Source organism: Pongo abelii, chromosome 2 (genome assembly GCF_028885655.2).
Source record: "Pongo abelii isolate AG06213 chromosome 2, NHGRI_mPonAbe1-v2.0_pri, whole genome shotgun sequence".
Taxonomy (NCBI): Eukaryota; Metazoa; Chordata; class Mammalia; order Primates; family Hominidae; genus Pongo; species Pongo abelii.
Window position 1 is genome coordinate 169993039 of NC_085928.1, and position 27936 is coordinate 170020974.

At 37.0% G+C, this 27936-nt stretch overlaps 1 protein-coding gene across 5 annotated transcripts in view; it reads right to left on the reverse strand.

Moving 5' to 3' along the window:
• Positions 1-27936, reverse strand: part of IFT80 (intraflagellar transport 80) — a 144665-nt gene that overhangs the window by 14107 nt on the left and 102622 nt on the right. For all 5 annotated transcript variants that reach the window (XM_054552932.2, XM_024244228.3, XM_063722311.1 and 2 more), the window contains 6 exons: positions 14668-14732; positions 11341-11476; positions 9526-9673; positions 8046-8217; positions 6431-6520; positions 6155-6327 (listed from right to left, as the gene is read on the reverse strand). In XM_054552932.2, the coding sequence (XP_054408907.1) occupies positions 6155-6327; positions 6431-6520; positions 8046-8217; positions 9526-9673; positions 11341-11476; positions 14668-14732 (784 nt within the window). The remainder of the gene's footprint in view (positions 1-6154; positions 6328-6430; positions 6521-8045; positions 8218-9525; positions 9674-11340; positions 11477-14667; positions 14733-27936) is intronic.

The window sequence follows — 27936 nt, forward strand, 5'->3', positions numbered from 1 at the left end:
TGTTCTCTAAAAGCACATACTGGGTAAAAAAATGTTTCTTTTCCACATTTAGGAGGGAACTTACTCCAAATTATATAAGGGTTTTGGGAACAGTATGTCTCTAGTTTTAAAATGGTTATTTGGCAACCAAACAAATGTGACATTAGATTCTAAGACTGGAATAAATCCATGTATTTTAAACAGAAGGAAGTTATATAAAAAGATGTTATAACTTCAAAATATGATTTTTGCATAACTTGAATGAAGCAAAATCACTTTGTATAACTGGTAGATTCGAAATTATTTTTATTAATATGCACATAAAGGATTAACATGCATATTTAGAGTTTCTAGTTTCTACCTCTCTTAACTTCAGTTTTTGAGAACAGACTACTACCAAATGTCCAAAGTGAATAGCAAACAGATAACCTGCTTACCTATAACTCTTCAAGAGCTGTACCTTATTAGGTTGCAGGCAATTTTCAAATTCAAACATGAAAGACAGAAGCATAAACCAGCAAGACTATGCTTCTCAAGTGGAATATCACATATGAACAAAACAAAATCTGTTCCCTTCTAGAGGATTTAAACAAATATAGAGATTCAGGGATATAAAAAGCAATCTAATGTATTTAGCATCTAACAAATTCTATCCTTCTGGAATGATAGAATATCACCATTTTGTAAGCTCAAATTAATAGATTTGGGCAATGATCATCAATGGCTACTAACATCACAAAAAATACCACGAAAAACCACTACAGCCAGTCATTATGAAAACATGTAACACTACTATAATGAAGTCTTATAAAAAAAAAAACAAAACTAAATCTAATTAAGTTCCTAGATTCAACAACCAATTTGCAACTAATTCAGGGGACAGAGGACTATGTTAAAGTATACCACAAAGATGCAATCTTTGTCCAAAGATCCAATAATGTCCACACTATGGTAAATTCTATAGATCCAGTTTCTTCAATGGGAAAATTGCAAGAAAACACAAAAAAGAATAGGAGAAGCTATAGATTAAAATAAATTTAAGAACATATCAACCAATCACAATGTGTGGATCTTTATTGGATTCTGATTCAAACAAACCATAAAACAAAACAAAACACTTATAAGTGAAACAGAGAAATAAGAACAGTGAATATAATTACTGTTTACTTTTTAAGGTATGACCACAATATTGTGGCTATGTTAAAAAAAATTTAGAGATACATGCTGAAATATTTACAGAAAAAATGATATAATGATTGGGGTCTGCTTTAAAATAAATGGTAGGGTAAGGGTAGAAATTGTTCACAAATTGATCATTGTTGAAGTGAATGATGGGTACATTCAGACTATTCTCTCTACTTTTGTATGTTTGAAATTTTCCATAATAAACAATTTTTTAAAATTCCATCTTTTCGTCCCTTCTGATCTCTATTGCTAAATTCTCTTCTTAAAGCACACCCTTAAATATTGGTATTCAGCAGATATCTGCTTGCGGCTCTCTTTTCTTAAGTTTTTGTGATTAACCTCAGCCATACTCATGGCCTCAACTACTGTCTGTAGACTGATAATTCCTTCACTGGCTTTCCCCTCAATGTCTAGGATGTCTCATGAACATTAAACTTGTATATCCCACTCCCTACTGGGCCTTATGAACTGGATGTAGAAAGTCAATTAAAGGTAAACAAATTCAAATTGTTAGATAGCTTAACCATTACCTTATACTCGTACCAAAAAATCTAGTACAGCTCTGTTCTATACACATATTCAATGTGGGCCTTCCCTGCAGCTAAGGTACACAAACGAATTCAAGCCCTGTGCATAGGTTATATGTAAGTACTACGCCATTTTATATAAAGAACTTCAGCATCCCAGATTTTAGTATCCTGGGGGTCCTGGAACCAATCCTTACCCATCTCACGGATACCAAGGGATTACACTCAATTATCTGTTGAATGAATGAATGAATGTGCAGTTGCAACAAATACTCCAAATTGTTTCAGGAACAGCTGTAGAACTTAGAAATGAAAACAATATATGTTTCCTGAGAGTTTCTTAGCAGCTACAATTACTTTTGCTGAATATTTGCAGTCCTTTCTTATCCAATCTTGATATTTATGCTAAAAGCAATGGGAAACTATGAATTTCACTGAAGTTGGTTTTATTGAAGTGAATCAGAGGTCAAGAGTGATATGATCAGATTTCCATTGTGAAAAGATCACTATGACTGTAGAGTGAAGAATGGGTAGGAAAGAGGCAGAGTAGATATAGGGAGATCAGTGATGACATTAAGCAGAAAAACTTGGATCAACTTACATAATGGTACTGGTAGTGAAGTGGATGAGTGGATGAGTGTTAGAGGCATTTGGGAGGGAAATGGTTGATAATAGGGAAGGGGAAGGTGAGGAAAATGTCAAAAGTAACTTCTAGATTTCCAGCTTTGTACAGCTGAAAGAATGATAAGATAGATTAGTCTGGAAGAGGACCAGGTTTATGAGGGAATAAACAGAAATTTGAGCTAAAAAATGTGAGATATCTAATGGAAATGTTAAGTAGGCAGTTGGAGAATCGATTCTGGAAGCAAATATGGGCAGAACAGAAGGCTAGATGAGAGATGCATATTTTGGAGTCTTAAGTGTATAGATAGTGTAGTATATAAATAATGGTCAGAATCCAGGAACAATGCTCTGGGATCTTTATCATCTTGTCAGGTAGACTCAGAGATCTCTACCAGCACCTGACCAAACCACTGGCTTACAATTAGGTAAAAGCAAGAAACACAGGAAAAGGAGACGCCAGGAAATAAGAATGGAGCAGCACCCAGAATTCATTCTCTTTCCTCATTACATCTTCTTTGACCTTCTTGTTTTCCCTCTCCCTGAGATCTAATGATCTGAAGACAAGGTCCCTTACTGAGAATTGGAAAGTGAAGGGGGGCATGCGGGGAACAGGATATAAGGATAGCAGGGAAAGTTTGAGGTCTCAGCAAAAAATAAGTAGAGACACATGATATAAGCCTTAAAGGACTGGAGATTTTATAAGATAGGGAAGTAAAGATGAGGGAGGCAAAAAGGACATCAACTCCACTCACACTGGATCCTAAGGAATGTAGAGTGGAGAGAATAAATTGACTCCATTTGAGAGGACTGGTAGAGAAGTGGTGTTGTCTTCTCTACCTTCTCTTCCAAATAAAGGTAGGTTTCACTTGGGTCAAGGAGGTACAAGAAATGTTCAGAAGGTTATATTATAGGCCATCAGAGGCAAATTTCCTCACCTTCTTCTGTGATACCTACTCACACACTGCATGTATCTACACCCAATAAATGTTTGAAGAGGAGGAACGCTGCAAAATGATGAAGAGTATTGCATAGAGAGTAAGAGCATGAATATTAACTACCTACTATGCATAGATAATGTGAAATGTTTCTGCTCTTCAGGAAGTATATAATCTGTAAGGGGAAAGACGATTTAATATCTGCAAAGATAAATAAAGAGAGAAATAGTAATCCAGTAAAAACAACATAAGCATGGCCGGGTGCAGTGGCTACGCCTGTAATCCCAGTGCTTTGGGAGGCCAAGGCAGGCAGATCGCTTGAGGTCAGGAGTTCGAGACCAGCCTGGCCAACATGGTGAAAGCCCGTCTCTACTACAAGTACAAAAATTAGCCTATAATCCCAGCTACTTGGGTGGCTGAAGTAGGAGAATCACTTAAACCCAGGAGGCAGAAGTTGCAGTGAGCCGAGATCATGCCGCTGCACTCCAGCCTGGATGACAGAGCGAGACTCCATCTCAAAAAAAACAAAACGATATATGCAATGGTACCAGCCATAGATAATTGATTGCTTGGTGATAAATTGAGCTCTTCTTTGATATTAGACAACTTGGGGGTTCAAATCCTAGATTTTGTGCTTATTTATATGTAAACCTCAATTTCCTCATTTGTAAAATGGGGCTGGTAATATCCAAACTTCTGGAGTTGCTGAGATAACCTAACGACATGATATATAGAAAGTGTCTAGCACAATTAATTCCTAGCACATCATAACCGCTGAATAAGTGGAGGCCAGTGTGAAGAAGTACTGTTTCAACCTCTGTATGTTCCCACTAAACATTAGTATGTGGGTCATTTTTTATTCTTTAGATGGAAGTTTTTTTTATAGAATTGATGTACTGAACCGTATCAATCTAAAAGGAGGAATGCTGCAAAATGATTATTAATGGTCACCAAGCAGTTAATTATGTACTGCTGGTACCATTGTTTATATTGTTTTTACTGGATTACTGTTTATCTCTCTAATTATTTATCTTTGCAGATATTTATGTTATCTTTCCCCTTACGGATTATATGCTTCCTGAACAGCAGAAACATTTTACATTACCTTTACATAGTAGGTAGTTAATATTCATTCTATGTGCAATACTCTTCATCATTTTGACATTTGACTATTATTAATGGCAATGAAATGGAATTCCTAATTAGGTTCTAAGCTTTTTAAGATAAAGACCATTATCTTAAAATTTTTTTTGTTAAATTGTACAGTATTCAGAATGCTATAGCAAGAGTAGTGTCTATGATTTCAACATATTTTTTCAAAAACACTGGTCAAAAGAATGCTATAAACACAATTCTTCCCCATTTCTCATAGAACCCTTGTTAGCTGGGTAATGATACATACAATTTTCTATAAGTTATTTAACATAAAATTTAAAAAATATTCACACTGTCTAAACTAGTTACCTTAAACTTTATGAATTATGAATAAATTCAGGACAAAGACAATGGCTTATTTATTTATTTATTTATTTAGATGGAGTCTCGGTCTGGTCGCCCAGGCTGGAACTCCCGGGTTCAAGCAATTCTCCTGCCTCAGCCTTCCGAGTAGCTGGGATTACAGGCGTGTGCCACCATGCCCAGCTGCTTTTTTTGTATTTTTAGTAGAGACGGTGTTTCACCATATTGGCCAGGCTGGTCTCAAACTCCTGAGCGTGTGATCCGCCTACTTCAGCCTCCCAAAGTGTTGGGATTACAAGCATGTGAGCCACTGTACCTGGCAGCCTATTTATTTTTATAGAATTAAAAACATCTTTCATGATCCTTTGTACAGATAAACAATGACAATGAATTTGTGTTAATAAGGGACAAAAATAGAGTAGCTAAATTATATGAATAGTATAGATCATTAGCCATAAATTAAACAAGGAGACTACAGTATGTCAATCATAAAATTAACCGTCTGCCATTTTTGTTACTTTTAGTCAAGGGAAAGACAGAGATAAAATATCTATAGAAATTCTAATCTAAGAAAGTTTAAGTAAAGAGACTTGTAATTGACAGATACAGGGGTTATTTTTCAGCCCAGGCAGAAACAAAGATCATGAAAGACACTTCAAACCTGGAAAAATATGTCAATTCCATAACATACTACATCAGGAGTACATAAAAACTATAGTTTTGTTCACTGAGAGACATGTACCTGAGAGAATGAGTGGGAGGAACCTCTTATGTCACAGAGAAGAGCAGCATGCCACTTTGCCTCAGAAAGCAATCTGTCCAAGACCCTAATGTAAGGCTGTTTCTTCCTTCTTCCTTAGTACTACACATCTCTCTTGGTTCTTCGTTTCTCTGCCTGTCTGGCTGCTTTATGGAATAACATTTGGTGTCTTTCTTTTCTTTCATCCATCTCATAATGTAGTGGATGTCTTTTCATTCCACACATTCCCCAGGCAATTGCAACCATTTCTCTTGCTTCAACTACTACCCATTTGCTAATGACTCCTAAATCTAAACCTCTAGTTCAGATATTTCTTATGAGCTCCAGGTCCATTTAATCAACGATTATATCTCTTTACGAGTATTTCAAATTCAACTTGGCTAAAATGAAACTCACTATCCTCCCTACCAAATCTGCAAATGGTATGGTGTCATGATCTCTCCAGTTACTAAAACCAAAAATTTAGGAAACATCCTAGCCTCTCTTCTTCACACCCCAACTTTTAATCAGTCAAAAGTTCAGAGAAGAAATAAATTGCAAACTATTCACAAATATAAATATAAATAAATTCTTCTGTGGTGTTAAGAAACTAAAATATAGTGGAAAATGTAATTTACTAAGTGGTAGATGGAAAAATACATTAAGGTCAAACAGATTTTGGAATTGATGGAAAGCATTCTTATTACCTTTCCCAGTTGTAGAGATTAATATTGATCTGGATTGCTTGATAAACAAGGCCAGCCTGAAGAAGTACTATTTCAGCCTCCTGTATGTTCCCACTAAACAGTAGTATGTGGGCCATTTTTGATTCTTTAGATGGAAGATTTTTTATAGAATTGATGTACTGAACCTTATCAATCTAAAAAAAGAAAAGAAAAATATTGAAGTAGACAGTAACAGAAATATAACAAATTACGCTAAGAAAAAACACATGTACATATATGTAAACATTAATTACTTACTTCACCAATTGCTGCATAGGCTATTTCTGCAGTAGTCATATCTCGATTAGCAACTGCCATAGCAGCTAGACAAGCCCACATGGTTTGCTCCTAAAGTGAAGTATGAGAACAATTATCTTAACTATGTGACTGAACTGCCTTAAAATAAGCAGTGATTTAAAAACTCATACTAAAATGATATTTTAATTTAAAAAATAAAAATTACTGAGCAGGGCATTGAAAAAAACTAATAATGTGGAAATTTCATTGTGGCCATTTTGTTAAAATATATTAATACACAGAAAACTTTTGAATGAAATTTTCTGAAATTTTCAATTTTGAGTTATTAAGGATTTATTTCTGAATTTAAAATAATAACTCAAGGTTATAAACCTTCCAGTCTTTTTGACGAGGTGTCAAAGAATGTAATTTATAGGGAACCAAAGAAATAGTGAAGTTCTCAGACAATGATATTATGGTAGATTGCTACTGATATACCAGTTAAGAAATTACTTAGGCAGATAGTGAGGGTATAGAAGTCCTTTACGATAAGGTTTTCCTTTTAATGAAAAGCAGCCCCCAAATCATTTTCTTTTCTAACAAAGAGCAGCCTGTAAAATAGAGCTGCAGACATAAACAAGCAAGCTGGAAGCTTGCATGAGTGAATGCCAATAGTTGTACCCATAGCAATATACTACCTGGGACTAGGGATGTTCAAACGGCAGCTCCATTTTCTCTTTTTGCCAGCCATCTGTACAGTAAGAAGTAGACAAGATGGCACTGGCCAGGTGGAAAGTCTATTTGCATAATAAGATTAGGGTGGGGCGACCAGCCTTCCCTGTGCTATGTAAATGTCACACCTGGTCAAACCAATCTGTGAGCACTATGTAAATCAGACACAGCCTCCTCAAGCCTGCCTATGAAATCTGCTGCAGTCCACCACTTTTCCCTTTTTGGATTCCTCTCTCTGGCAAGGAGCTGCTCTCCTCTCTCCTTTCTTCTGCCTATTACACTTTCCACTCCTTAACCTACCCACATGTGTCCGTCCTTGATTTTCTTGGTATGAGATGACAAACTCCGGGTTATTTACCCCAGACAATGATGCTATTCACCACCAACAACCCATTGTTAAAAAAAGCATCTAAAAGTCATTTCACAAAAGTGTATTCTAAGGAATATTCACTGATGTTCAATAAAAAAGGTCTATGGTCAAACATGTGTGAAAAATACTAGATTCAACCAAGTTGGAAAAAGGCTGATCGAAAGCAGAGATTCTTAATCTTAGCTGTACAAAACAATCATCTGAGGAAATTAAAAAATATGCCCAGGACACAATCCAGATATAATGAATTAGAATCTCTATGGGAGTAGAACTTGGGAACCTGACTTTCAAAAAACTTCCACAGAAGATTTTTATATGCGTCATGGAAAAACTGTTTAAATTTTTATAGCGTCTTCAGAGAATAAATCACAGCAACATGTTTTCCTCTGTATTGTTCATGTCTTTACTTATAAAAAAAGACATGATCTTATTCACAATTTTTCCAACCTTTAAGCCTATTATCATCACTCATTTTGCACAAAGGTAAACTACTATGAAATATATATACAACTATGAATCTAAAATGTAAATTACCTTAACAAAGCGACAAAGTCTTACAGCATCTTCCCATTTTGAACTGCTTACATATTCATGGAGAATAGCAGGATATGGTGATATGCTGATGTGAACCAGGGAGCCATCAGCTCTTCTAATAGTTACTTGATTTCCAACAAAACTCACAATATGGGGATTTTTACTAAATTCACTGTTGAAAAAAAAAGCAAAGTACAATTTAAAGTTGTATTCTGAGCAAAATTTTTCATGTATATTAAATCTGGGGAGTGGACCGTGAAATATATACATGGAGTCTCCAATCTCCAAAAGGCACACCCCCAAAGGTTAACTCCAGGGAGAATGTATATATTCAAAAAAAAATTTCAATGTATTTATTTGAATACATACATTCTTCCTGGAATTAACTTTGAATGTAAACATTTGAATATAACTTGCTATATAAAGTAGCAAAAATTATTACATATTTGAGAGCTATTCCTAAGAGCATTTGAAATCATCTTTTTTTTCCTGAGGCTTAAGATAAATCACAACAATAATTTATATAGCTTTAGCTTTTAAAAGTATTAAAGGGTAAAACAATAAAAAGTAAACTAAATTCCAAGATTATTTTCTCAGAATAAAAAGAGGTGAGCCAGGTGCAGTGGCTCACACCTGCAGCCTTAACTGCTTGGGAAGATCACTTAAGCCCAGGCTGCAGTGAGCCATGATTATATCACTGCATTCCAGCTTTGGCAACAGAGTGTGATCTTGACTCTAAAAATAAATAAATAAAAGAGATGATCTTTAAATAAAAAGACTAATTTCTTTTCATTAGTTCAAATACTTTTAAAAATACACTGTTTTATTTTGATGCCTCTCTGGTTTTGTTAAGGTTTTGAATTTGAATACTAAAAACAAACTCAAAACAGATTCGAAAACTAAGCTAAGGTCTAGAATTAAGAAGCCTTTGTATTCCTATTTTGTTAAGAATAAGAGATCTCCTTGCTATTTCTTAGAGAATTCAGGAATATAAATGGTTTGATTTTCTGAAGCATATAAATTTTTAAAAATTTCAGTAACTTTGGTCTTTTCCTACTTTTAATATCAACCAAAAATTCAATTCCAGAGATATTTACATTCTTGAAAGTGTTAACGTCAATGATAATCTGTGACAGAGTTGGGTAGTTGTCACAAGGTTGTGCATCCTGAAAAATCTTAAAGAGTGCCTTGACTAAAATCACTTGATCACACTGAGAAAACTACCTGAGCTACCATTACACAATATTAAGCTTGAAAATTATATTCATATAAGGGACAAATAAATAATTCATATCATACCACACTTTCAACTTGATTCTGTCACTTAAGTCTCAAGCTAGCTTTAGCCGAACAATTTATTCATCAATATATCTGTCTGATGTGTAAAACACCTTGCAGGATTGAAAATAGAAGCAAAAACATGATACTCTATTAGAGTTTTATTTACTACAAAACAGAATTATACTCAGTAAAATGTTACCTTGCATCCCTTTCATATAATGTTTTAGGCAAAATGTCTCTGTCCACATAAACTGTATTGGGGTAATACCACACTATAAATCGAGTATCTTGAAGTCCACAAAGGATATTGCATGTATCGTTCCATGCCAAAGTATGCACCATTGTTCCTTAATTTAAAAAGAATGTTAATGTGCTATTAGCTTTAATATGTAAGAATTAAAAATAGATCTTTAAAATGCCTGACAAACAAAATCCCATATAATTGCTGGTAGATATGACTCTACTTTCTGATTCTATAATGGTGAAAAACACATACAAAACAATCACACAAGAATTTACAGAAATATGTGAATGCTTTACTTAGAACCCTTATATTTTTAATTTGCAAATCTTTCTTTCAGTGACAATTTAGCTGCAGCAGCGAAAGACTTGCTATTAAGTTAATCCTCTTGCCTTCAGGCCATCAAGCTCCAGATGATCCTCAGTGAGGAATACTGTCCCCTCAATATTCAAGAGTCACTCTTCTACAGGGGACCCCTAGTCTGCCCATCAGTGGGACATGACAGAGGTGAAGTCCTCCCTTGTCTCCCTTGGACCTAGCTGCATACTGCTTTTACCAACCCACGGAGCCACCCTGCCCTGACAGCTAGCAAGAGGCCAAGATCCACAGAATAACCACCACTGCCCCTCTGTCAGCAAGAAGCAGTTACAGAAGACTGACTTTTGTCCATTTTCCCCATAGAATTGGGGTCTTGGACTCTTGAGGGTGGAAATGTTACAGCAGGTAGTCAGGCAGACATGAGCAAGGCAGGAGAGGCCCCTGCCACCAGCACCAGGAATGTCAGGTGACCATCAGGTGATGGTCAGGCTGTTGTTAAGCTGTCTCTCTAAAATAATAATTGGTTACAGCCAGTGCCAGGGAAAGGTAGTCTCTCAATATAAACACTGAAACTGGAAATCAGTAGTCTCTCAATAAGATCTCAAAAGCTAGGAGAGTGGGCTCACACATGACTAACAGGCAAAATGGTGGAGGAGTTTAACTGGTATACGAACTTCCTCTAGAAACACTGGAGTGGTAAGGGAAAAATGCCTCAAGTGAGCATGTGCATAACTTTAGGAAACACACTGTGCATGTGGTCCCTCCCAGGTGCTGGCAGGCCACTGTGCATGTGGACAGCCCACCCACCCAAGGGAAGAATTAGGGCAGAAGGGTTGCAACTCCCCAGAAGCATGCCAAAGTATAAAACTCCAAGTCAAAGATCAAACAGTGCACTTGATCTCTCAAGCTGCCTGCTTGCCCTCTTCCAAGTTTACTTTATTTCCTTTCTTTCCTGCACTAAAGCTTTTAAATAGGCTGGGCCCAATGGCTTACGCCTGTAATCCCAGCACTTTAAGAGACTGAGGCAGGTGGATGGCTTGAGCTCAGGAGTTCGAGACCAGCCTGGGCAACATGGTGAAACCTTGTCTCTACCAAAAATACAAAAAAAATTAGCTGGATGTGGTGGCACATGCCTGCGGTCCTAGCTACTTGGGAGGCTGAGGCAGGGGAATCACTTGAGCCCAGGAGGCGGAGGTTACGGTGAGCCTTGATTTTGCCACTGCACTCCAGCATGGGTGACAGAGTGAGACCCTGTCTCAATAAAACACAATAAAAATTTAAAAATAAAGCTTTTTAATAAACTTTCACTCCTACTTTAAAAAAAAAGGGTTAAATAGCTAAGAAGTATTACAAGATCAAAACATTAAGACATTTCCAGATTCATTCAAATTATTTATTACAGCAAATATAAGAAAGTTGACAATTAAAACTTAAAATGTATTAAAATTATTTTACCAAGCTTGATAATTTGTTCTTCCTTCCCAAATCGTTTCACAGAAGTGATACACAGATCTCTATTTTTATCAATGAAAGCAATTTTTCTATCATTGGTAAGTCCTTTTTGATCCAGAGCAATTTCCAAGATTTCATTCTAAAATTTTTTAAAAATGTAAATACTGGGTTAGTTTTAGTGTTTGACACAAGATCATTTTAATTAATTGTAAAATCATTTCCTTTAAGATCAATTAAATGTCATTTACCCATTTATAATGATAAAATGTCCCTGTTAAATAATTTTAAACTGCCAATATGTTAATCGTTCAAAAGCTGCACTAAAGTATATTTGCCTGACATCCAAGGAAAATATACCTCTTAAAATACAATAAAATAATATATATTTTGATACTCTGTAGGCTGAGAAACACTCCCATCTGTCCCGTCCTATCCTTTGTAGTCAGGGTGAAGGGTCAGGCAATTCTGAGTATCATATGAGAGGTCTATTTTGATTAATAAGTTGCCTAACAACTATATCTTAAATATTTGTAAAAACAAATTTTGGAAATATGTGGAAATACATCATGTGTCCAGGGCCTTAAATTCTACAGATTCTCTCACATTCATTCTTGCAAAACAGGAAACAAGCCTGTAATGTAGGTATTACTATACTTACTTTGCAAATCAGAAGACTAGACTCATTCACTAAGTGATTTTACTCAGAAAAAGCCAGTGTCAGGTATATCTAAACTTGCAACTCAGACTTCTAACTCCAAGATCATTGCTTTTCATTTGCTAGCAAGATGAATTTTACTATAACTTGAAAATGTTTTAATATAGATTCATTTTAATTCAAACCAAGCAAGATTTATTTACTTCCTACAATGTCTGAAGACTTTGGTAGGAATTGTGAATTCAACCAGAATAATGACCACAACATCAAGTCATTGTATCAAAATGTACTATAAAAAACACTTTTTAAAGTAAAACAAAATACACATACACCTTTATCCAAATTGATGAATCAGTCATATACCAGTTCATAATACATTTTAAAAAGTTCAACTCTTTCTGGAATCCATAATTTATATTTTAAGAAAGAAAAGAATTTGGTTTCATCTATATCAAGGCATGCATGAAATATAACTCTAGGTATTCTCAAAATGGAAATGTTTCAGAGAAACTGATCTTTACAATAAAGAATTGCTTATCATCATCATCATCATCATCATCATCAGAACCTAGTGTATTCTTTTAAAAACACTGTTAAACAGATATGATTCTCCTAAGAAATTAAAAATCAAAGATGGATAGTAATTATAATAATGCCTATGTACATAGGGGAAGAGGGGCTCCCCCACTTCATTCAGCAGGGCTTCCCCCATTTTCCTCTTGTCAAGTCCTACCACCTCCACATATGTTCTATTCCTCCTGGGTTACTCTTTGTAGTGGGACATAAAAGCAGTTTTGTGTTCATTAGAACCGTCTCCCTTGCCCTACACTAATTAATATTCATTTACTAATACACAGACTTGAGTTCTAGTTTGGGCTCTGTTATTATTTGGGAAGATCCTGGATATGAATTTCTTCCACATATAAAATAAAATAGATTGGGTGATTTTTCTATTATTTTATAGAATGTAAAATTTAAAAATCCTTTGTATTGCATACAAATGTACTGGGTAATTGGGTGAAGTGTGACATGTAGAAGACACTTCCATTCTTATAGTTAGGAAATTATAAATTTCTTAATTTTAATTGTAAATTAAATTATTTTAATTGTAAATTAGGAAATTCTTACACTTAGGAAAAGTGTTACAGAAAGAATTATAACATTAAAATAAATATTTAAGCTTATTAATTGACTCTCCTTTCAATCCTACTAACAAAAATGACTGCATCTTGAAAAGCTGAGACATTTACTCCTTTTGAGATGCTTAATCTTACTGAAGAGGAAAAACTCTGCTTACATAGTTTGGATTTAAAATGACAATAACGGAGAGGTATAGGGAAATAAGCACCTCATATATTACCAGTGCAAAGGTAAACTGGTACACTCTCTTTGGAAGATAACTTCATAATACTTATTAAAATTAAAAATTCTCATATCCTTTGACCCAGCAACAATATTTCAAGAATAAATTCCACAGTTACACTAGCACATGTACAAGAAGATGTATATGCAAGGTAATTCATCTTGGCAATACCGTAATACTAATGGCAAAAGATTGGAAACAGTTTAAATTCTGATACATAAATAAAATGTTATACCATACAGTGGGAGGAAAAAGGGTTGGGAAAGCACTTTATGTATAGATATGGAACTATCTCCAGAAAGAGAGTATTATATGAAAAAAGCAAAGTATAAAATTATTTGTTACATTTTTGTAAAAGGGGAGGAAGAGAGCATATATCAGTTTTGTTGATACATACACTAACAACCTCTGGAAGAATATATAAGAGATTAATAATAATGGTTACTTATTTGGTGGAGAGGCACTACAGTGATGAATAATAGGTATAGTAGGGAGACTACCACTGTATACTTTTTAATGCTTTTTGATTTCTGAACCATATGAATGTATTTGCTATTCAAATTTAAAACTAGTGCCAGGCGCAGTGGCTCACGTCTGTAATCCTAGAACTTTGGGGGTCTGAGGCGAGTGGATTGCTTGAGCTCAGGAGTTCGAGACCAGCCTGGGCAACATGGCGAAACCCTGTCTCTACCAAAAACAAACAAACAAAAAAACTAATAATTACAAAAATATATATATAATTTTGAGTAACAGTTCACTAGAAGTATTAATAAAACTAAAACTGTCTTTAGACCCTAATATATCAGCAATTTAGAAGGATAAATCAATGCAATGTGCTTCTTTTTCTAAGGCTAAAAATCAGAAACCAATAAACAACTTACAATTCAGGGTCTTTTGTACTTTGTATGGAGATTTCTTACTACAGTCTTAAAACCTAAAGAAAATGCTAGCTAAGAACAGGTCAATGAGAAAACTGCAAGATACTTAGAAACACAAACACATTTTTATTTACTGATAAATGCTAAAATTTTAATCAAAATAAACATGTAACTGAAAAACAGTGAAGAGTTTGACAACAGACATATAAGTCAGATCCTTTTATTCAACTAATTTGCATGTATAGCTTCCTATCACAAACTTTACCAGTGCTTTAACTGTGACATTTTTAGGCAAAATAGTCAATGGAGAATGCACATTGATTTTAAATAAAAAACTAACTCCTTTGTGTCCTCTCTAAAATGAAAACATTAATTTTGAAAAGGAAATCAATAAATAGTGGCTATTTACATTAGAAGTAGTTAATGTCCATTACCTTATGAGAAAGAAACTTTCCATCACCTAACGGCTTTCCAGTTGATGCCTCAAAGAGGAAGATTACTTGAAAAAAAGTAGAACATTAATTAATGTGTTATATTAGAATTTTTACTCGCAAAATTCAGTGAAACTATTATAATCCTTATGAGAAATTATTTAACTCTCTAGACCACAGAGAGAGCAGCAGCATCCAATTTTAATTTATTAATGTGGTCACATTTCTTATGAAAACAATAAAACTGAATACTTCTTCCTAAAACACATTCCCTAATTAGAATTTTTATTAATGGTATGGCATCAATGCTCCATAGGCTCAACAATGGGAAGTCCAAATGTGAATGTAATTTATAATTCTCATAACTTTGATTTAAACTAACATAACACCATAGTGTAGAGGCCAAAGGAAAACTTCCTCTTTGTCCTTTGAAGGTTAGCTGAAAATCAACTCACAAAAGGCGGATTAATAGGAGAAATGGCATACAAATTTATTAACTTGCATGGGGGAGAATCAGAGAGTGATTACCCTACCATACAATGGGGTGCAGATGGTTAAAAGCCACTTCTTCCCCTTCTTAAGGGAAATGGAGATGGGGAAGTGTGGATGGTTTTTAGAAGGGGTAGTAAATGATTTCTAGGGGAATTCAGTGGGCATGAAGAACATACAGTGGCCTGGAACAGTCTGTTGGGCCCACAGAGCACACAATGGTTTGTGACAAAAGTCTGCCCAGGTGTGTTGACAGCTTTCTGTATTTCTTCCTGCAATATGAGTTTAGTTAATGAAAACTCAGGGAAGGGACCAGAGGGAATTGTTGTCTTCTTTGGTGGGTCCGAAGTTGAGGCAGATAAGTGAACTTCAGCACAGCATGTCAAAGCACCATATTTTGGGGTATCAGTTTCTAAGCCCCAACAATAGACCATCATATTCCGCAAAGGAAAAACATGTTGAATGTCTACTATAATGCCAGGCAATGTGTTATGTGCTGCTCAGTTTTCTGTTATTAATATGCTACTCTGGTACAATCAATAATTTATCTGGTCTTTGTCCTGGAGCTTCAAAAACCCTGAGAATTTCCTGAGTGATTAGAGTATCTTTATTATTGCTAGTGAAGAGACTCTTGGTGGGCCCCTAGATAGCTTCAGGATAGGTGCTGATAATCAGATCAAGCATGTGGTTAGAAGGTCTGAACTTTCAGGTTCCCAGTCTCTGGAGATGGGAAGCAGGCTGGAGACTGGTTCATCATGTGGCCAATGATTTAATTAACCATGCCAGTGTAATAAAACCCCATACAAATTCTGAACGCCAAAGCTCAGTGGAGCTTCCTGGTTAGTGAACACACTGATGAGCTGGGAAGGTGATGTGTCCTGAGAGGAGAGGGCACAGAAACTCTGTGTCCATCCTTTATAATAAAACTGTAATAATAAGTATAGCTTTCCTGAGTTCTGTGAGTCATTTTAGTGAATTATTGAACTTGAAGGTATTGTGGGAACCCCAGAATTTATAGCCAGTTGGTCAGAAAAGTAGGCAGCTGCAGTGGGGTTGGGGGAACCTTAGACTTGTGGCTGTCATCTGAAATAGGAGCAGTCTTGTGGAAGACTGCCCTTAAGCTTTGGTGTCTGCATGAACTCCGGGTAGTGTAGAAATGAATTGCAGTATACCCAGTTGAGGTAAAAATGGAATAGTTGGTATCAGGTTACTGAAACATGTGGTTTGGGAAGAGAAAGGATGAAAGGGCAGGGCATGAAGAACTTCTGATTCCTCAGTGGCCATGGGGTCACCCAGGGTATGAAACACCAGCTATGCTGCAATCAGTTATTGGAGGTAAAAGTTACCAATGAAATTTAGAGATGATGCATATATCTTCTGGGGAACTGGCTCACTAAATGCATAGGAAAATGCAAAACAGTAAGAAAAAAGAGAAATATACAATCTCTTGGTAATTACTATCTATAATATAATAGCTAAAAATGAAAGGAAGAGATGAATCAAATATAAATTCTGGCCAGTCTAAATTATGGCCTCTAGTCTCAGGGCCCCTACTGAAGGAATGAATGTGTTGGGAAAGATATTGGATTCTTGCCAGTTCAAGGAACAGGCACTAGCCTCAGAGTCATTTTCAAAGGAAAAAGTTATGCTGAAACAAATCATGTAAAAGACTAAAATGATCCCTAAGAGAATAGGGACAGACAGAGGGAAGTGTCTAGAAACTCATCCAAACTGGGAAAAAAAATCTTTAAACAGTTATTAAGAAATACAGCGCAGTCCGGGCGCGGTGGCTCACGCCTGTAATCCCAGCACTTTGGGAGGCCGAGGTGGGCGGATCACAAGGTCAGGAGATGGAGACCATCCTGGCTAAGATGGTGAAACCCTGTCTCTACTAAAAATACAAAAAATTAGCCGGGCGTGGCAGCCTGCGCCTGTAGTCCCAGCTACTCAGGAGGCTGAGGCAGGAGAATGGCGTGAACCCCGGAGGCGGAGCTTGCAGTGAGCCGAGATCACACCACTGCACTACAGCCTGGGCGACAGAGCAAGACTCCGTTTCAAAAACAAAAAACAAAAACAAAAAAAAGAAAATACAGCGAACAAAACTATAAAAACCCTGGAAGACAACCTAGGCAATACCATTCTAGACATGGGAACAAGGAAAGATTTCATGGCAAAGATGCCAAAAGCAATCACAACAAAAGCAAAAATTGACAAATAGAATCTAATTAAACTTAAGACCTTCTGCACAGCAAAAGAAACTATCAACAGAGTAAACAGACAACCTACAGAATAGGAGAAAATTTCTGCAAACTGTGCATCTGACAAAAGTCTAATATCCAATATCTATAAGGAACTTAAATTTACGAGAAAAGAAAAACACTAAAAACTGGGCAAAGGACAGGAACAAACACTTCATATCTTCTTTTAAGAAGATATGAAGATAAGAAGATATGTGGCCAACAAACATATGAACAAAAGCACAATATCATTGATCATTAGAGAAATACAGATCAAAACCATAATGAGATACCATTTCACACCAGTCAGAATGGCTATTATTAAAAAGTCAAAAAATAACAGATGCTGGTGAGTTGTGGAGAAAAGGGAATAGTTTTACACTGTTGGTGGGAATGTAAATTAGTTCAATCATTGTGGAGAGGAGTGTGGCAATTCCTCAAAGAGCTAAAAACAGAACTACCATTCAACCCAGCAATCCCATTACTGGGTGTATACCCAAAGGAATATAAATCAGTCTACCATAAAGACACATGCATGCAAATGTTCACTGCAACACCTATTCACAATGGCAAAGACATGAAGTCAACTTAAATGCCCATCGATGACAGATTTGATAAAGAAAATGTTGTACATATACACTATGGAATACTGTGCAGCCATAAAAAAAATGAGATCATGTTCTTTGTGGGAACGTTGATGGAGCTGGAGGCCATTATCCTTAGCAAACTAATGCAGAAACAGAAAACCAATTACCACATGTTCTCACTTATAAGTGGGAGCTAAATAATGAGAACTCATGGACACAAAGAGGGAAACAGAGACCGGGGGCTTGAGGGTGAAGAGTGGGAGGAGGGAGAGGATCAGAAAAAATAATTATTGGGTACTAGGCTTAGTAACTAGGTGATAAAATAATCTGTACAACAAATCCCTATAACACAAGTGTACCTGTGTAACAAACCTGCACATGTACCCTGAACCTAAAACAAGTTTTATTTGGTTGTTTTTTAAAGAAACGGGGTGAAAAAGCAAATGCTGATGGGGGTAAATGAAAGGGAAAGAGAAAGGGGAGAGTCAAGGGACTCATCACAGCAGGGTGGAAGTCTGGGATCAAAACACAGAGGTTGGGTGGACCAATGCAGTGGTCCTGCTAGTGCCCCAACATTTAAGAGTACTAAGCAAATCTGCTTTATTCATCTTAGTTTGGAAGAATTTGGAAAGCAGAAAGGCAAAGATGGCAACAAGAAACCTGACCTTCAATTACCTGGGGCAATGGTCTACCAATTTAATCAAGAAAAAGATTCAGGAAAGAGCCTGGGTTCCTTGGCTCAATTCTGAGCTGGGGACCCAACACCTTAAGCACATGAATAGGCAAAATGGTCAGGGGGTGGAGAGGAGAAGACTCTAGACACCTTGACGCAAAAGTGCCACGTACTTTGGTCCAAAACCCCCTGGTAAAGCCCTAAAGGAGACTACAATTAAATTGAGAGAGTACAGAAGTGCAAGGGTTGGTAGAATTAAGGTGAAAGTTTGAATGAAAACTGGAGAGTTTAAACAGATTTTATGTGAACAGGCTGTGTCTCCTTTACCTGAATGTTTCATGGGAACAGATATTATGTCTGACCGGAACACTTCCCCCACCTACTACTGAAAGTCCTAATGGGGCCGGGCTCACACCTGTAATCCCAGCATTTTGGGAGGCTGAGGTAGGCAGATCACTTGAGGTTAGGAGTTTGAGACCAGCCTGGCCAACATGGTGAAACCCCGTCTCTCCTAAAAATACAAAAAATTAGCTGGGCGTGGTGGTGCATGCCTGTAACCCTAGCTATTCAGGAGGCTGAAGCAGGAGAATCACTTGAACCTGGGAGGAGGAGGTTGCAGTGAGCCAAGATCATGCCACTGCACTCCAGCCTGGGCAACACAGCGAGACTGTCTCAAAAAAAGAAAAAAACAAAAAAAACAAACAAACAAAAAGAAAACAAAAGAAAGTCCTAATGGGAGTCATAACTAGATTGCGAAGATATAGAAATGCAAGAGCTAATGGGATTAAGGCGAAAGTTTTGGATGAAAAGTCATATATTTAAAACAAGCTTTGGTGTTTTTTGTTGTTGTTTTTTTTTTTTAGACGGAGATTTTGCTCTTATTGACCAGGCTGGAGTGCAGTGGTGTGATCTCGGCTCACTGCTAACTCTGCCTCCTGGGTTCAAGCAATTCTCCTGCCTCACCCTCCTGAATAGCTGGGACACCAGCTATTTTTTTTGTATTTGTAGTAAAGTCAGGGTTTCGCCATGTTGGCCAGGCTGGTCTTGAATTCCTGACCTCAGGTGATCCGCCTGCCTCGGCTTCCCAAAGTGCTGGGATTACAGATGTGAGCCACCACACCTAGCCCTAAATGAGCTTTATGTTAAGTAGTTGTGTCTCATTTACCAGGATATATTATGGGGACTGATACTATGTCTGACTGGAGAGCGTTTCCTCTATCAAGTAATGTGAAACAGAGAGCATGTAAATCCACCCTTTAAGCAATATTAATTAGGAATGCAAAATGGGAATCAATAAGATTACTCAAGTTCAACAGGCCTTTAATGTCAATCAGTATATGAACTAGTATGGACGAATTCTCTATACAAAAACCCTGGGTAGAATACAGATTGGAACTTACAGGGGAAAGCCTATGAACACTTCTCAGCGAAAATTACTGGGATTTTGGACTAGAAAATTCCCATCTGAGGGGCAATTACTAGCTTGCTATCTGACATTAATTGAAACTGCCCCTATAACTGAAGAATAGAAAATAATATTGAAATCTAATGTACCCATAGTATCTTAGGTGATACTGGAGACAGATTCTACTAGGAAAGGCAATGCCCAGAAGAGTTTCATAATAAAATGGAAATGTATTGAGTAGGAACACATTACTGGGAAATGCAAAAAGTTACACAGTGTATTCATGAGTCTACCTGCTCTGACAGACTTTGGAACCACTTGAGTTGCTGCCACATTCTGTTGACACTCAGACAGTGGCCTATAAACAGCTCTCAATTAACCAACAAATAGCTGCTTGGTTTATGAATAGCAGTTCTACTGTGAGCATACAACATTTTATTTGTAAGGCCATTCCTCTGACAGAAGAAGGGGAAAACAAATAAGCATGGTGGGCTGCACTGCATGCTGTTTGCCTCGATAGCTGAGTTTTTATTAACTCGCAGGCCATGGTCACATGGTCAGGCAAGAAGGACAATGGAAAACTGGCCTATTATAGGGATGCCCATATAGGGTACAGCCTCAAGGAACTTACTGTGGGAATTTGATGGGTGCATTAAGGTATGTCGTATCAATGACTATCGGGAGACTTTCTCTTCTAGGTTCAAAAGGTGATTGGAATTGATGAGCAAATACCTCAGAATGCCTGCTTGAGGTGGCCCCCTGGGTATATGAAGCAAGTGGACACTGGGGGCTGCAGCAATGCAGAGATGAACTGAATCTAGAAATGTTCCTCTCAAACCCTCTGAGGCACAAAATACAAGTAAGAACTTTCTGTCTGCCCATGACAGACTGCAGATGGCTATAGGGCAGATTCCCCGGGAGGAAGGCCCTACACATAGCTGGAAACTTGGACTCATGCCAGTAGCCCTGGAAGGCTACAAAAGGGTCCTGACATGAATAGATGCTGAGTCCGCACTGGGCTTTGCTTAACCAGTGGTAGCCTGGCAAATACTGAGGGAACTATAAAAGAACCAGCAGAGAAGATAATGCATTGATTTGGACCACCTAGTCACATTTCGTCAGACCAAGGAACATACTTTACAATCCATAATGTCCAACAATGGGCAGAGAGATATCTTCCCCAGAGTAATGGTTTGGTAAAGAATCAGAATGCCAAGTTAAAACAGTGGTTTTCTAAAACAGGAGAAAGCATGAAGAACTGGCTTGCATGCCTGCATGAGTATGGATTCAACAAGAGAGAAGCAAAGAGATAGATTCCTGCACTAGAGAGATTCCTCTGTTGTTGTTGTTTCTTTCTTTTTTTTTTTTTTTTTTTTGAGACAGAGTCGTTATCTGTCACCCAGGCTGGAGTGCAGTGGCGTGATCTCAGCTCACTGCAACCTCCACCTGCCAGGTTCAAGCGATTCTCCTGCCTCAGCCTCCTGAGTAGCTGGGATTACGGGTGCACACCACCACGGCCAGCTAATTTTTGTATTTTTAGTAGAGACAGGGTTTCACCATGTTGGTCAGGTTGTTCAAACTCCTGACCTTGTGATCTGCCCACGTTGGCCTCCTTTTGTTTTTTTGATGGATCTCAGGGAGAGGGGGAGGAGAAAGGAGGATGCTGGTATGGCAAAACACTTTTTTCTTTCTTCCTTATATCACCTTCTCCTACCTGACACCACGGTCCCAAGACCAGGGCTACCACTACAAATGCCAGAAGCAGAGATGGTTCCCAAGAAAGAAACTGTAACTATACTTTTAAGCCTTAATGTCAAAATTCCTAAGGACCTGATAGGATGGGTTGTCTTCACTCCATCTGGAGAATTTGGGTTTAATAGTGAATGCAGCTTTATTGGCTGGTAGTGGAAATAGCCTGTTTGCTCTATACAAATGGATAGGAGAAATAATAGCTGAGAGTAAAGAAATGAATAAATGGATTATGCAATAAGTAAAATATTACATTAATGCTTCAAAAGAGGCTCAGAGCAAAAGAATGATATTGTTTCTTAGCTTAATTATAGCTGATACATGAAAAGATGAAGCCATATATTGCTGAGACCTCTCCTGCTTGGAACTTGACAAACTTGAATGGAATCCTATAAACCTCAGAGGCCTAAACTTGAAGACAACTTGGTCACAGAAAATGATGATGGACTGGACTAATTATTAATGACTAGTAGAACTCTAGTAATGCGCTAGTGTCTTCTGACTCTTACTTTACAATATGGTATAACACTGGAATTGTTGGTAAGAGTATAATACTGATAGTGATGATCAAATGTACTGGGAATGGAATTAAAAGCCTCCTATCTCTACCCAATATTGATTCCTCCAAACATTAGGCATATTCATGCTGGTCTTATTGACAGGAATGATCCTTTTGCCATAAGGGATCCATGGTCACAGGCCAGGGGGTGGTCTGTAGTTTAATAAATAATTTGTCTGGTCTTTGTCCTGGGCTCCTGGCAGGTAGCTTCAAAAATGCTTGGAATTTTCTGAGTGATAGAAGTGCCTTTGTTATCCTAATAAGGTGACTCTGGTGAGCCCCTAGATAGCTTCAGGATAGCGGCTGATCACCAGAAAGACCAATCTCAAGTTCACAGGGTTGAGTACTTTCAGCCCTCCACCCCACTAGCAACCTCTTGAGAAGGGAGCTGGAAACTGAGTGCAATCACATGGCCAATGACTTAAATCATCATGCCTAATTAATCATGTAATCAAACCCCAAAAGTATTCTCTAGACACCAAAGCTCAAAGCTCAGTGGAGCTTCCTTGTTGAACACATTGATGTGCCAGGAAGGTGATGTACCCTGATTCCATGAAGGCACAGAAGCTCCAGGCCTCACCCAAGGTCTACCCTTTTTGACAAAATTGTAATCATAAATATAGTGTTTTCTTGAGTTCTGAGTCATTCTAACAAATTATTGAACTTGAGGGGCTGATGGGGTCCCCAAATTTTTAGCCAGTTGGTCAGAAATGCAAGTGCCCTTGGGAACCCCCACCCCCACAAAACTAGTGCTGGCATCTGAAGTGAGGTCAGTCTTGGCAGGCCTTTGTCCTTAACTTATTTTTTCTTTTTTGGAGACAGGGTCCTGCTCTGATGCCCAGGCTATGGTGCAGTGGCATGATCTCAGCTCACTGCAACCTCTGCCTCAAGAGGGCTCAAGCTATCTTCCCACCTCAGCCTCCCAAGTAGCTGGGAGTACAGGGGCGTGCCATTACGCCCGCCTAAGTTTTGTATTTTTTGTAGAAATGTGGTTTCACCATGTTGCGCAGGCTGGTATCAAACTCCTGAGCTCAAGTGATCCACCCATCTTGGCCTCCCAAAATGCTGGGATTGCAGGCGTGAACCACCATGTCCAGCCAACTTTTGGCATCGCACTAACTCTGAGTAATCAGTGTCTGAATTGAATTACAGTACATTCAGTTGCAGTAGAAAAAGATTAATTACTAACAAGTGAGATTCTCCATAAGTCATCAATATGGTGTTACACATTTGTGGCCTTATTGTAAAATATTCAACTCAAAGTTCCAGAATACCAGAGAACTACGGAGAAGTCTTGAAGAACCTATATTTGTCACAAACACTTGCTTTGGGAGCTAAGCTAAGCTCCCAGTCTGAGAATTTCCCTAAACTCTTGAGGGAGGCTTTCAGAACTATCCTCTCCATATCTCCAGTAAGCCCCCTAATTTTTAGAGTTAGTGGAGGAAAAAGCACACACGCAGATAAGGTGCAGCCTGTAAAATAATTCTTTAAAATAGATGATTATTTTAGCATTACTTCTAAAGTGTTTTTCTTTTTAAGGGCTGCTTAGCAATGATTTATCTAACTGATAGTTGGGGGAGATCAGCTCCTGTAATAAAACAGGGCAGATATTTCAAGATTAAATATTTTCCAAAGATAATCAAGAGTTGATTTTAAGACAGACAGAACATATGTTTGGGTCAACAGGTAAATGAAAAGATGCTCAATGTAATTAATCATCAAGGAAATGCAAATCAAACCATAATGAGATACCACCTCAAACCTGTTAGGCTATTGCTTTAAGAAGACAACATGTTGGTGAGGATGTGAAGAAACTGGAAAACTTGCCCACTTCTAGTGAGACTGCAAAATAGTACAGCCACTGTGAAAAAGATTACAAAGGTTCCTCAAAAAATTAGAATAGGCTGGGCATGGTGGCTCATGCCTGTAATCCCAGCACTTTGGGAAGCTGAAGTGGGAGGATCGCTTAAACTCAGGAGTTTGAGACCAGCCCGGGCAACATAGTGAGCCCTTGTCTCTAATAAAAATACAAAAATTAACTGGGCATGGAGGTGCCTGCCTGCCTGTAGCCCAGATACTTGGAGGCTGAGGCAGGAGGATCACTTGAGCCCACGATGTTGAGACTGCAGTGGAGCACCAGTGCACTCTAGCCTGGGCGAAAGAGTGAGACCCCATCTCAAAAAAAAAAAATTAAAAATAGAACTACCCAGCAATCCCATATCTGAGTGCTTATCTGAAAGAACTGAAATCAGGATCTTGAAGAGATATTTGCATTCCCATGTTCATTGCAGCACTGGTCACAATAACCAAGATGTAGAAACAACCTAAATATCCATTGACAGATGAACAGATAAAGAAAATGTGGTGTATATGTACAATGGATTATTATTAGTCTTCAAAGAAAAAAGGAAATCCTGCAATATGTAACAACATGGACGAACCTGACGGACATTATGCTAACTGAAAAGCTAGTCACAGAAGAACAAATACCGCATGATTCCACCTATATAAGGTATCCTAAAATAGTCAAATTTATTGGAACAAAAAGCAGATCCAGTTGCCAGAGGCAGCAGGGAGGGGAAACGGGGAGTTGCTAATCAAGGGCATAAAATTTCAGTAATGCAAGATGAATAAGTTCCAGGTATCTGCTGTCTAACATTGTACCTATATTGTACCTATATTGTACCTATATTGTACCTATATTGTATTCAATAGCTGTTAACACTATTGAACTGTACCCTGAAAAATCTGTTAAAAAGGTAGATCTCATGTTAACTATTTCTATCACAATCAAATAAAAATAAATTTCAATCCTAAAAAAAACTGCCTGGAAGCCACTAAATAGATATGAAGTATTCATTAAGATCATGTAAGTATTTTAAAATTTCACTATATAAAAATAAACTTTTGGTAACTTTTGATGTAACAGCTCAATTTCCCTCAGATTTATCTCCAAACTTACTTATAATAGTTCTGGTCCTCACCACATACATTCTAATTTCAGCCAAAGGAGTGTCTATTGCTCATACTTCTCCATCCCTACCACATTCTTTACCTGTATATTGTTATTCTATCTGCCTGGCTTTCTCTGAGACATTATTCTATCAACAGTCCCCACTTTCCCCTGCACCTTTACTCTGGTTCATTCTCAGCGTATAAACAACTCTGTTATCATCCTCACTAAAAAAAAAAAAAAAAAAAAAATCACTATTACAACTCTTTGCCTTTTTTTAACCCTAAACTTTGTGAAACAACAGTTATTCCAGTTTTTACAACTCCTACCCATTCTTCAACCTATGACAATTTGCTATTCAACCTTACTACACTGATAGAAAGGCTTTGCCTGGGTCACCAATGACCCATATGTTGCCAAATCAAAGACTATTTTTAGTCCTCACTCTAAGAGTCTATTTTTAGTCTTGACCTCCCAGCAGCACTGACGCTTCTAACTATCCTCTCTGTCTTGAAACTCTTATGTGGGCTACACATAACATTGTTTTCTCCCAGTTCTCTTCTATTTTGGACCATTCCTCATTCTTCTTTGCTAGCTCCTCCTTATCTGACAACCCTTGATCTTAAGGTTTTGTTCTCTGCTGCCTTTTCACTATAAATACTTTCCCCGGTATCATTTAATTATACAGCATCAATCACTATTTAAATAATGATAATTCATAGTTCTCTATTTCCAGCCTCAACCTTTCCCTGATGTTATGAAGTAGGTAGGTAAAGTTGTAAAAATTGCAGGAGATATTCTATTGAAGAAGCCTGGCACAAATGCTGCCTCTGCCCCTTTCTCTGTTTCACCAAGGCTTCTCTTAGTCTCAATCGTAACAGTGGTATTGGTAGCTGCTGTTTACTCTTTTGAAAAGATTATTGGGAAAGAAAAAAAACAAGATTATTTTGATGATTCTCTTTAAGTAATTCTCAAATTACTCCAGCCCAAGATTAATAAATAGAATAATTTTATATGACAGCATATGAATATGATTACAAGAAATGAAAAGATAGAAATGGCATAAGACAGAAGTGGCATTGAGTACTCAGCCAAAAAAATTGGACAACATATATAGATTATAAAAATGCTACAATGTGTATAACATGAAATTTAATTCCAGAGGATTGCACTTAATACATTATTAGCTTTTAGTAAATCATAGGATGTTAAGTTGGAGGTCACCGCTATATTCACCAAGAAAAATCATGTTGTAACATTTAGTTATCTTCTAAGATTGCCAATTATGAAAAATAAAAAAAGAAAAATACTATAATAGAATTTTTAATTAAGTAGGAAAACAAAAATGTAAAATTTTTGTCTTTCATTTAAAAAATGCTTTGGGTTTGGCTAAATCCTATTATTTTCATAGCTATGCAAACTAATAAACTTTTTAAACAATCGCAGCCTTCCATCCTTTTTCTGACTATATATATAAAAAGCTGGGGATATGTGGATGAACTTGTCTACTTTTTCCACAACTGTAAGTGCATCTGATCTATGGGAGGCTGGTCCTGTTTTTCAGTGTTAACATGTAATAGAAACTGGCAGAATGAACAACTAAGGAGCTGTGAGTTGAAATAGTTGCTTCGAAACATGAGTAACTACTCCCCAACTTCTAGACATTTGTTTCAAATAATCACCACACTAATATCATAGCATATCTGTGCAAAGTGAATAGGGAGAAGAAGGAAGGCAAAAACAGCAGCACTAGTACTTAATCAATCACCAAAAGGGGTACTCAAACCCACCCAAGATCTATTTATGGAGCACCTATTATAATACAGAGTACTACACTTGACACAAAAATAAAGAAGCTCCCAAATTAGGAAGGAACCAGTGATATCAAATACAGATGGCACCCTTCTAAGAGTTAAATATGTCGGGTACTTCAATTGTGTTTCCTATTGTTAGCATTTACCTCTATTTAGCCATCAATAAATGCTAATTTTTTTAAAAAAGGAACATACAAAATATTTTCCCCTCATTTTAAGTTCTACAATAATTTTATTTTAGTCTTTTAAGTTTATATTTACAGCAAAACAGAGTTACAAAATTATCTTGTTTAACAATAAAAACTTACATAAAACAGATAATTTATTGGCATATAAATTCATATTTCTGTAAATGTTAGTAATTCTTTCTAGCTTTAAAATTCTATCAATTATCAATGGATTAAAGAATAATGAAATATGTTCCAGATGTGAATTAACTACAGAAAATTTCAGAATAGGGTATATTCAGTTGGGAACACATATACTGCCATGCCTTGCTCAATGATGGCGACATGTTCTGAGAAATGTGCCGTTAGGCAATTTATCATTGTGTGGACATCATGGAGTGTACTTATACAAACCTAGACAATATAACTTACTATACACTTAGGCTATATGATATAGCCTATTGCTACTAGGCTACAAACCTACACAGCAAGTTACTGTACTGAATATTATGGACAATTGTAACACAATGGTATTTGTGTACCTAACCACGTCTAAACATAGAAAAAGGTAATGCACTATGACATTACAATGGCTATGACATTACTCGGTGATAAGAATTTTTTAGCTCCATTAAAATC